This window comes from Zootoca vivipara, chromosome 17 (genome assembly GCF_963506605.1).
Source record: "Zootoca vivipara chromosome 17, rZooViv1.1, whole genome shotgun sequence".
Classification (NCBI taxonomy): domain Eukaryota; kingdom Metazoa; phylum Chordata; class Lepidosauria; order Squamata; family Lacertidae; genus Zootoca; species Zootoca vivipara.
In genome coordinates, this window is record NC_083292.1 from 32,663,100 (window position 1) to 32,674,772 (window position 11,673).

Genomic DNA, 11,673 nt, shown 5'->3' on the forward strand with positions numbered 1-11,673 from the left:
TTGCCATAGTTTGCTGTGGTCGACACAGTCAAAGGCTTTTGCATAGAACAGGGGTAGGGAACCCTTTTCAGCTTGAGGGCCGCATTCTCTTCTGGGCAGCCTTTTGAGGGCTGCAGGTCACTGGTGGGTGGGGCACATGCAAAAGCAGGAGGGGCAGTGAATGTAGAATTTGAAATTCTTTCTCTCTATAAATGTTTTATTGTCAAATGGATTTGGGGTGTTCTGTGGGCAGCAATTAGGAAATGATAGAAAATCAAGTGAAGATACATGTGCCATCCTATTCTTGCATGGGTTTCGCAGAGTAGCCAGAGTGGTAAGTCTCACACATTTGGGTGGCAGGACAGAAGGAAGGGAGCCCAACAGTAGGTGGCGCCAGAGACAATCGGAGACAGACCAGGGCCAATGGATGGGTGGAGGTATCCTCTAGTGGTGGTTGGTGCCAGTTGGGGCTGGTGGGCTGGAAGGCGGGGAGCCCAACAGTAGGTGGCGTCAGCAACAGGCGGAGCTGACTGATACTAGTTTTGTTCCCCTCCTCCTAGCTGAATTCTACAAGGGCAGCGATAAGGGGAGGAGGCTGACAGCCAGTGCCTCCCCCTAGATTGGCTGTAAGTAAGGAGGTAGGGGTTGGCTAAGAGCAGGCTGAACCTGGTGGGGCAGTAAGGAGCCAGCCTCTAGCCGCCTGGCAAGCTGCTTCTCCGCTAGGAGTCGCTGCCTGCCCCAGCTGAGTTCCAGCTTCATAGCTAGAATGGACCACGCTGCTTCTGCCACAGGCTGGGGCAGATGAGGTGGGAATTCTGTCGGAGAGCTAACAAGATGCTTTGGTCCTTGTGCGCTACAGGAGACGATGGAGAAGTTGACGTGGCTGGCCTCTGAGAGGCGCCTGAGCCAGGAGGGCGAATCAGAGGAGGAGAATTCCCAGGAGGAGAACTCGGAGCCGGAGGAGGAGGAAGAAGAGGAGGAAGAGGAAGGCGAAGGGGAAGGGGAGAACTTGGAAAGCTTGCAGAAAGAGGATGAAATGGCCGATGAGGTCGCAGACCCCAGGGATGGGCCGGCAGAGTCTCTTGCCCTCACTTCTGCTGCCCCGGAGGTAGAGCCCAGCAGGGATGCCCCAGGTGAGTTGCAGGCGACAGAATTGGGGAGAGGACCTGGCCCCGTCTCCTTGGGACACGTAGGATCAGAGCAGGTTGGCTTCTGCCAAGGCAAACCATTGGTCCATCTAGCTCAGTGTTGTCTACACTGACTGGCAGCGGCTCTCCAGGGTTTCAGGCATAGAGTCTCTCCCAGCCCTACCGGGAGATGCCATTGGGGACTGATCCTGGGAATGTTCTGCATGCAAAGCAGATGCTCTGCCATTGAACTATGGCCCTGCCCCAATACAAGTTGAAAAATGTGTGTGTGTGTGTGTGTGTGAGAGAGAGAGAGAGAGAGAGAGTTCCCCCTTTGCTATCTGCCTGGATCTCTTAGAGGGAATCAGGACTGAGGGATTCTAATAATAATAATAATAATAATAATAATAATAATAATAATAATAATAGTAGAAGTAGTAGTAGTAATAATAATAATAATAATATTTGTTGTTATCAGTATCATTATTCTGCCTTGCATCCTAAGGTCTCAGAGCAGGTTACAGCATTAAAGCACAATATTAAAAGCAAAATCTCACAAGACAGTATGACCCAAGTTTTGCTCCCGTCCAGTCACTTTGCGCATTAAGATGTATTTGCTGCTTTTTGTTCTGCTTCTTCCTGCCATGGGAGGGTCACCTGGTCTCCCCCCGCCCCCTGTGTGCTTGATGCGAGATCTGCCACACAGAAGGCAGCTCTGGCAACCCTGGAAAAGTGGGACACCCAGCCTCTTCCACGGACTGCGGTTGGATCACTTTCTGTGTTTTTCCAGGAGAGAGCACCAAAGCACCAGGCAAAAGCCGCGGCTCCCACCGAGCGCGAGCGAAGAGAGGCCGGGCTCGTGCCAGCAAAGACACCTCCAAGCTGCTGCTCCTCTACGACGAAGACATTCTGGAGAGGGACCCCTTGCGGGAGCAGAAGGACTTGGCCTTTGCCCAGGCTTACCTGAGCAGGGTAAGGAGGGGCCTCCTCACCAACTACTAAGTTGGGATGTAGAGTTGCAAGCAACCTTATATTGGGAGAGAGTTCCAGATGTTCCCCAAACCAGAGAGCGCTTAGGTCCTGTAGACCAGGGAACCTCAGGCCTGGAGACCAGATGTGGCTCCCGATAGCTCTCTTCCCAAGCCAAACCTCTTCATAGCCCACTGCGCCATTCTTCAAGTGCTTTCTCCTGGCTGGACCACATCCTCGATGGCGCCTCTTGCTTCTCTGAATGGGGGATTCCCAGCGAGAAACACATACTGCCTCCGGCAGTGGAGGAAAACCGTAGCCATCAGGGCTGGCAGCCATTGGTAGCTTTATGCTCCTCCACAAATTTGCCCATTCCCCTTCTAAAGGCATCCATTCATTGGCCTTCGCTGGCTCCTTTGGGAGCGGTGGATGCCTAGCTCTGCAATGAAGCCTGCCAGCCTATGTAGTTGATTTGGGGTTTTGCTCTGCACACAAGCGGGGTTTCTCCCCACGCTCCGTCTGAGCTAATGCCGGTGTCTTCCTCCGCAGGTGCGCGAGGCCTTGCGGAACGTCCCCGGCAAGTACGAGGAGTTCCTGCACATCATCTATGAGTTCGAGAGCAACGCCCAGAAGCAGACGGCTGTCGACCTCTATGCGGGACTGCGCAACCTGCTAAGGGAGTGGCCGCAATTGCTCACCGACTTTGCCGCTTTCCTCTTGCCCGAGCAGGCCCTGGAGTGCGGGCTGGTATGTAGATGTGCTGGGGGTAGCGGAGCTCACGTGGGTTGCTGGGGCAGCTGGGGGTCGGGAGTTCAAGGATGGCTCACTCGGTGCTGCTGCCTTGAATCGGCAACCCCACCTTACGACCTGAGCTTTAAAGCCCTAAACATCCTCAGCCCCGTATATCTGAAGGAGCATTTCCCTCCCTTCATTCAGCCCAGACACTGAGGGCCAGCTCTGAGGGCCTTCTGGCAGTTCCCTCACTGTGAGAAGTGAGGTTACAGGGAACCAGGCAGAGGGCCTTCTTGGTAGTGGCACCCTTACTGTGTGGAACACCCTCTCATCAGATGTCATGGAGATAAATAACTATACAGCTTTTAGAAGACACCTGAAGGCAGCTCTGTATATGGAAGGTTTTAATGTTTGATGTTTTATTATGCTTTTGTTGGAAGCTGCTTGGAGTGGCTGGGACAACCCATTCATGTGGGCGGGGTACTAATAATAAAATTATTAATACTGCAAAGTTACTGGGGCCGTAAGTGGTCTTTAATAATAATAATAATAATAATAATAATAATAATAATAATTTATACCCCGTCCATCTGGCTGGGTTTCCCCAGCCACTCTGGGCGGCTTCCAACAGAAAAATAAAATACAGTAATCTATTAAACATTAAAAGCCTCCCTAAACAGGTGATTGCCCTTCACCCCAGCCTCACTTGGGAGCTGCTTCTCCCCGATGCCTTCTCACATGGCCAAGGGCTGCACTGAAGGGAGCAGATTTCCCACCTGAATTCTGTGCCCTGTTATAAATTAGTTTTTGTATGTGAGGTTATGATATCTAACTTATTGGGGCACCTGCTGATCGCTTGAAAATCTTACTTCCCCACCCCTCTGGCTTCTGACATTTCCCTCCACCCCCAGCATTTGCCCACAAAACTAGGAAGTACAGTGCATCTTTTCAGCCATAGGGACTAGAAACTTTACTTGTTAACAAAAGCTGAGATTCTGAAGGCTCTGACTTCTTCTGAGCAAGCAGACCGGGGCATCTGTTGCTTGCACTGTTGTCTGGGTCCGAGCGAGAGGGCAGGTAAGCAAGCAGGTGGCAATTCTGAAGAGGAGGGGCAGGACCAGTGGGGTCTTTGCTGGGGTGAGCGGCATCATCAGGTGCCTGGTTCTGCTGGCGTCAGCTCTCCTCTCTGTGCACCTGGGTTTGTTGTCTGTTGCTTGCCACCTGCTGGCCAGGTAGGGAATTTCAGTTTAGGAGCTCCCCCCCCCCAAAAAGAGAACCCAGGTGGTGATTGGACAGTGCCAGTGATGTCAGGATGGCACATGAACAGTGTATATTGTTTCTCTTCCTTGGGGCAGTTTGAGGAGCAACAGGCTTTTGAGAAGAGCAGGAAGTTCCTTAGGCAACTGGAGATCTGCTTCGCGGAAAACCCTTCCCACCACCAGAAGATCATCAAAGTGCTGCAGGGCTGTGCAGAGTGCCTGCCCCAGGAGATAATCGAGGTAAGCAGACCTACAGGGGCTCATGGGAAATATGCTTGTCCTCTCTGTGTCCTGTCCCCTTAGCAAATTCTGGCTGTGGTGAAATCTGGGGATTGCAGGCTTTTTCTTGTGGCTGAAATACAACATTGCTGCAAATTTGGGTGTCCTGGCTTGTATGTAACATGCATATACAGGTAACTCTCCTCTTATGCTTAATTTACTTATGTGATTGCAGCTTTGCAGGGCTGGGGGGGGGATGAATAAACAGAGAGCTGAGGAAACCCATTCTCCATTCATTTATTCCTCTCTACCCATGCAAAACTGTGATCACAGGCTTACCTAGCTTTGGAAAGGTGGCATAAGGTTCTCTGGCAGGTTCCTAGAACCCTCCTGCCTCCTCAAAGCTGGGCAAGCAGTCCTCCACCTCGCAGGGTGGCTGGTTCCAGGGGTCCCTAGCTTTACACGTTTTTGCATATATGCATGGCCCCCCAGAACCGAACCCTCATACGGGGCAAGTTACACGTATTAACCCAGTGGCATATATTTCACTCCCCCCAGCAAGTCCTGAAAGAATTGTGTAGGATTCTCACATCTCCAGGATTGGCTTAGTGGGAAGCAGAGCTCATGGCATCAGCTCTGCTGTGAGAGGAGAGCTCCACTGGGCTTCCTTTCCTGGGGTAGCCAGACATTCTAAGCTGGAGTAATAGGTAGCAGGGCTCATTTCATCACATCCACTAGAGGCCCATCTCCACCAAGCTCCCCCTGCCCCTGAACCATGCTAGCTGGTTAACCATGAAGGAAAAACCTACATTGAAATTAGTGCCCCGGTTGGATGTTGATTTTCCTCTGCCCTCCTTGTCCCTTTTCCCTTGTGTGTCGTGTTTTTTAATTGTTTTTTTGTATTGTAAGCCTGCAGGTATGGGCTGCCTTGTTTTGATTGTATGTAAGCTGTTCTGGGAGCCCTTTAGGCTGTTCTAAACCAATAAATAAGAAGGGATTGAAGAAGAAGAAAAATCGGACAAATGCTGCAAATGTTCCACACAAGGGTGGGCAAACAGGGTTTGGCCAGTAGGCTGGATCCTAAGCTTCCCCCCATCCTGGTGGGCCATTTTGATATGGGTGGGGGGCACCTATCATTCAGGTATCAGTTGCCCCCTCCTCCTTATTTTGTTAACTTTGAATGTCTCTGTGCAGCTGAAGACCCAGATGTGGCAGCTGCTGAAGGGGCACGACCACCTGCAGGATGAGTTCTCTGTCTTCTTCGACCACTTGCGCCCGTCAGCCAACCGCCTGGGAGATTTTGAGGAAATCAATTGGACTGAAGAGAAAGAGTATGAGGTGGAGTTATCCCTTGACCCTCCTTTTTATATAAATAATTTTTATTCATTATATAAGAACAAACAAACAAACAAACAAACAAAACAACAACCAATACACAACAATTCTTACTATTTTCTACTTTATCTTAACTTTGTTGGGTGACTTCCCCAAGTCCCCCCATCTGAATTCCACTTCTGATCATCTTTAGCAGTTTCTAAAATTCAAAATATATCTACATCAAAATATTAACTATATTAAAAACTTACTCATCATAAATCTTAAACTTAGATTAAAATACAACATATAACTCCTCTTTCTACTCCGATAGCCTATATAAACTTCCTTAAGAGTTTCAAAATATTAAATATTACAATATTTTTTTCAAATATACTTTAAACTTCTTCCAATCTTCTTCCACCTTCTCTTCTTTCTGGTCGCGGAGTCTCCCAGCCAGTTCGGCGAGTTCCATAAAGTCCATCATCTTCATTTGCCATTCATCTATAGTTGGTATTTCTTCTGTCTTCCAATCCTTGGCAATTAATAATCTTGCTGCTGTTGTGGCACACAGAAGGAATGTAATATCCTTTTTGGGGATTTCTTCACCTATTATTCCAAGTAAAAAGGCTACTGGCTTTTTAATAAAAGTGTCTTTTAACACTCCATCCCTTGACCCTCCTGGGCAGGTTGGGAGAGGGGGGCACCTGCTTTTTGCATGGCTTTCTGGAGTTGTGGGGAGAAGCAGCTCTGAGGTCCGATAGCAACCGGTGTGTGTGTGTGTGTGTGTGTGTGTGTGTGTGTGTGTGTGTGTGTGTGTGTATGTGTGTGCAATTTTAAGCTTCAGGGATTCCCTGCATCCCAACCACGCTACTTGACAATGACTCCTGTGTGTCTTTCCCTAGTTTGATGGATTTGAAGAGGTGTCCTTGCCAGATGTGGAGGAGGAAGAAGACCCCCCCAAAATCCACGCGACTGCAAAAAATAAGAAGAGGAAGGACCATGGGGGGCAGAATATTGACAAGGTGAGGCTGGGGAAGCCCTTGGCGCGAAGCGGGGAGTTCCTCCTCCCTGCTGCCTGTCCTGCTGAGGGTTGCTCCTCTTCTCCTCTGATGTGTGATTTCAGGAGCCGGAGTGGGCCGAGGGGGCCAAGGAGTGCTGCTGCTCCTGCCACGAGGGGAGCGGTGACCTCAGGCTGAAGAGGAGCAAGCGAAGAACGTGCAGCCACTGCAGCAGCAGCAGCAGCCACAAGGTCAGTCCGCAGCAAGGGCAGAGGGAGCGTGAGACGCTGGGGCTTCAGTTCAGTGCACTGGGCCGTAGATCAGTGGTAGAGCTTTACATGCAGAAGGTGCCATGTTCACTCCATCGTTTCCAGGTCGATTCCCATCTGAAACCCTGCAGAGCCCCTGCCAGTCAGTGTGGACAATACTGAGCTTGATGGACCAATGGCCTGATTCAATATAAGGCCTCTCTCTCGGTTCCTGTGTGTGAGAGTTCATCTGTGTGTCTCTCCCTTAGGAGAAAAGGCTTCAAGTGCTGATTCTGTTCAGCTTGCACAACAACAACTCTGTACCGGGAAATTTTTGATGTATGATGTTTTACATTTTATTATTTTTTATGTTTCACATTTTTTTATTATTATTACTTTATTTAACTGAATTTGCATACCCCCTTAGCTGCAAATAAAACCTCCAAGAGGATTACAAAGAAGATAAAAAGTGCACTGAAATTGTCAGTGAAAATAAAGGTCAAACACAAGTTTGTAAAAAAGCAAAGTGAAGAAAATCAGCGGTTACATTCCAGTTTAAATTGCACGTCAACTTTAGGCGTCCGGGTTGCCCAAGCAGAAAGGATTTTAGGAGGTGCCGAAAAGAATACAGGGAAGGTACCAGCCTAATGTCAACAGGCAGAATTCCAGAGTGAAGACTGGTTCCTTACAGATGCGTAATGAAGTTTTCTGGATGGAAGTGGTGGAGGGGGCATTTGTGGGTTAAGCGAACCCTCCAGATAAGCTGCTCCCAAATGGTTAAAAGCTTCGTATACTAATGGTAACATCTCAAACCCAGCCTGAAAATCTCCATTTGGACATTATAATCATATTGTTGCTGCCATTTTATCTGCATGTAGTTCTGGAAGATGAAGGGTTAAGGTTTCTGCCTTAGGCATGGAGTTCATCTACATTTATTCATTTCATTTTATCCCACCTTTCCTCCAAGGAGTTCAAGGTGGTATTCAAGGTGGCTCTCTTCCTCCCCATTTTATCTTCATAACAGCCCTGTGAAGTAGGTTAGGCTGAGAGACTGTGACTGGCCCATGGACACCCAGTGAGTTTCATGACTGAGCGGCGATTTGAACCCAGGGTCTCCGGGGTCCTGGTCAAACACTCTATAGAGTCTCATAGCTTTTTAGGGGGGGCGGCGACAAAGGGAAGCATACAAGTTTTATGGGTTTGGAGCAGGAGGTGTTCTGAGACGCTCTTGGACTTCACTTGGTCCACAGGCAGGAGATGGCAAGGCCTACAGGAACAAAGATCCCCAGGAGCTCACCGACAGCCTCGTCCAGCGCGAAGTGAGCCCTCGCCCCGAAGGGAAGGAGCCTGCGGAAGAGAGTCTGGAGCAGAGAGAGGACGGGGAGCCTCCCCAGAGCAGGATGAGGACAGGCGCCAGGAGAGCAGACTCCACAGCAGGAGGTACGTTGGGAGTGAGAGGGGTGGGAAGCATGGGCCCATGAACTTTCCCATGCAGCCCTGGGATCTTGTGCCAAGCGACCTCCTAACTGGCTTTGTGGGCAGCAGGGAGGGGATCCTGGCAGGAGAGGCAGGGGCTGTGTAAGATTTCATACTTTGCCCCTTCTGAGGACAATGGCATCCTCTCTGGTCCAAATTCTGCTCAGAAGCCACCTCATATGTCACGCTAGAAATGGCACCTTTTAAATATAAAACAGATTTGTGGCTGTATATAACGCTTTGTGAAGTAGAGCCTTTTTGATGAAGAGGGCTCAAGTCTGCAGTGTTATCTCCCACAATAAGCCTTGTTAGTCTTTTACGGTACCACAAGACTCCTTCAGCAGTGTCTGGAAGGAGGGGCTTGGGGTGGCTATTAACCGAGGCTGAATCCAGTTAAAGATGGAGATTCTGGGCCATTAAAAAGAACGTTTTTTTAAAAAGATTGCATTATGTTTTTTGCCACGCTTGGGCCCCTTTAGGGTGGGAGTGCGAGAGAGAAATTTACGAAATGCGTAGGTGAAGCTGAGGGGCCTGTGCAGTGCTTGAAGGAAGCACCCCCTCCTCTTAATGGCATATGGTGCAAGGAGCAGTTCACTAGCTGTGGCTATTTTCATGCAGGCTGGAAGGCGCCGAATGCTAGTTTTTAAGCTTAGCATATCTCAGCAGTGCCATCTGCATAACCTTGTGCTGTATTTCATTTCCACGGTTTTTAATAATGTTCTGCAACGAGCAAGCGAGTGTGAACAATCCTTTCCCTGCCCTTTTTCTTCTTTCTCGCAGGTTCTCGCACGGAAGGAAAACTGCCTTTGCCCAAGGAGACCCCTACGGAAGGGGGTGCGCTGCCAGGACCTCCCTGCCTCCCCAAAGCCAGCGATCCTGCCAAGCCGCTCCCTCCTAGTACTGCTGTCTCTTCCATACTGCAGGTGCAGAGGGGCGCCCCACCGAAACTCCACCGACCCAAAAGTGGCTCTTGCCATATAGGAGGAGAGAGCGACGCAGGACTCGGCCCGAGGAGTGGGGAAGCTTCTTCAAGCGTTTCGGGGGGCGAGACTCCTCCAGGAGCATCGGGTGTTGCCGCTAGCCCATGTGTCAACCCTCCTCTGGCCAAGAGTTGGCCACAGAAGCCTGCCGTTCAGTCCGGCCCCTCACGGGGGACAGCTTCTGCTGCTGCTCGAGTGTGTCTCAAGGACAAGGAATTGGACAGGTTGCCATCGTCTCTGGATACAAACCCCAAAGGAAGGGATCTTTGCGGGTCACACTCCAAGGACCTCACGCCGCCGAAAGCAGAAGCGGCAAACTGTGGCTCTCGGACTCCAGCAGTGGCCTCTGGAGTTTGCAGCCCTCTGGCTACTGAGAAGAAAGGAAATGCCACGGAGACAGTGTGTGCCAGTGACCGCTCGGAGCTGCCAGCTGCAGGCGGTGGGGAGCGGGCCGCTTTGCTGCGGGGAGATGAGCTGCACCAGAGAGTGGCCGAAGCGACTGTGTGCGCTAAGAACATCAGGGTCAGCTCCACCGGGGAGAAGGTTGTCTTGTGGACCAGGTACTTTTTTTTTGCTTCCTTGTTCAAAAGCTAGTACTAGGGGAGAACCTGGGTGGGTGCGTGTATACGTGGTTTTGCTTTAGAATCCCTTTGTTCCCAGAGGTATAAGGCGTCCCTTCACCCCAACACTTTGATGCACTGAGGAAAAGCCCAGTCTTACATCAGGATGTACAGATAAGATTGGAAAAGCAGTGTGGGGTGTGAAACAGGTAGGCTGTGAGAAAATAGCAGTAAATCGGTGGGGTGTTGCAAAACAAGGAAGCCTGATAGTGCCTTGGCCAACATGCCCCTATTGCTCCATTTCTGATAGGAAGCTGCCTTATACCGATTCAGACCATTGGGTCCATGCAGCTCAGTATCGTCCACACTGACTGGCAGCAGCTCCCTCCAGGGTTTCAGGCAAGGAGTATTTACCATCCCTGCCTGCAGGCCGTTTCACTGAGTTTAAAGCCGTTCCCCTGTGGCCATTCTGGTAAAATTAAAAGCAAATCCTGTGGACATGTGCTGATGCTAGACTAGAGGCTAACGATGAGGACTTTCTTAAACACAAGCCTCCATCTGGCAATGAGCCTTGTGGGACTCATGAAGTCTGGTCAAAGAAGCAGCCCACTCCAGTTCCCTTTTTCCAGTGTCAGGTGTTTCTCTTACAGAGAGGCTGACCGGGTCATTCTGACCACCTGCCAGGAGCGAGGAGCTCACCCAGACACATTCAGTGCCATTTCGCAGCAGCTGTGCAACAAAACGGCAGAGGAGGTGAGTCCTGGGGGAGACAAATCTCTCGGAAGCGTGGAGTTCTTCTGTAAAGCTTAGGAATCCCTGGGTCCATAGATACGACTGATGATACTTTACCCATGCAATTAGGATACCATGTATTTCTAATTTTACAAAAGAAATAGGATCCATGGCAAGCTGCTCTGCAAATTGTGTGCTGTGGCCTTTAAAAATCTGCACTGAATGACAGGATGAAATGCAGTTTACAGATAAGGACACTTTCAAAGAAGAAAGTTTAACTGAGCTGGGAGAGCCCTGTGTTTCAATCTTAGCTGGACAGTTGGCAATATTCAGAGATCCCTCTTTGCCCATGGCGAATTGTTGGCGGCACATTATCCTGTATTTGAATACAGGGTTTATTTTACAAGCCAGGAAATACAGATTTCTTGTTTGGTGGTGGATTTAGGGTAGAAGGTATCAGTTGTCAGACTAGGTTTGGGGGCAATTTGCTTGTCTCACCTTCTCTCCCTCCATTACAACCCTGTTCTGCTCTTAGGTAGCCCATCGGTTCAGGGAACTGATGACTTTATTTCACACGGCTTGTGATGTCAGCTCAGAGGACGAAGAAGATGGAATGAGCACCAGCAACACTGACCAGCTTTCTGACAAGGACCCAATCCTCTCTGAGGAAGAGCAGGAGGAGCAAGGCTTTTGAAAGCGTGAGCCAGTACTACTACTGAAGAGGAATGGAGATGGTTTGCATTTGGCTCCTGAGGACTCCATCTGACACCCCACCCCCACCCCCCGCATCAAGCTTGAAGTCACTTTGAAAGATTCCCCCTTCCCTAAAAAAAAGGGGGGGTCCTGCGGTGTGTTGGAAGTCATGTAGGCTGCACTCATTCTTGGATAATGGCTGGTGTAAATATTTTAAATAGTAGGAAAAATATGTACATTCTCTCTTTGTGCTGCTTCTGAGTGAATATTTATTGTGGCAGTTGTATTTTAAGGAATAAAAAGTCATTCCTGTTGTAGGAGATGAAGAGCACCTTCTGATCTCTGTGCACAGAATCTGTCAGGTTGCTGCAGGCCTGAAGGTCA

General features: G+C 49.7%; 1 protein-coding gene across 5 annotated transcripts in view; it reads left to right on the forward strand.

Moving 5' to 3' along the window:
• The window catches only part of LOC118076269 (GON-4-like protein), a 73,562-nt gene extending 61,926 nt beyond the window's left edge, over window positions 1-11,636 (forward strand). For 4 of the 5 annotated variants that reach the window (XM_060269620.1, XM_035098908.2, XM_060269618.1 and 1 more), the window contains exons 22-32: window positions 839-1,112; window positions 1,897-2,078; window positions 2,625-2,822; window positions 4,163-4,306; window positions 5,480-5,623; window positions 6,505-6,624; window positions 6,726-6,851; window positions 8,099-8,288; window positions 9,105-9,864; window positions 10,515-10,617; window positions 11,132-11,636. In XM_060269620.1, coding sequence (XP_060125603.1) covers window positions 839-1,112; window positions 1,897-2,078; window positions 2,625-2,822; window positions 4,163-4,306; window positions 5,480-5,623; window positions 6,505-6,624; window positions 6,726-6,851; window positions 8,099-8,288; window positions 9,105-9,864; window positions 10,515-10,617; window positions 11,132-11,290 — 2,400 coding nt within the window. In that variant the 3' untranslated portion in view covers window positions 11,291-11,636. The remainder of the gene's footprint in view (window positions 1-838; window positions 1,113-1,896; window positions 2,079-2,624; window positions 2,823-4,162; window positions 4,307-5,479; window positions 5,624-6,504; window positions 6,625-6,725; window positions 6,852-8,098; window positions 8,289-9,104; window positions 9,865-10,514; window positions 10,618-11,131) is intronic. The other variant, XM_060269621.1, reaches the window with a different exon arrangement.
• Window positions 11,637-11,673: the final 37 nt, after the last annotated feature.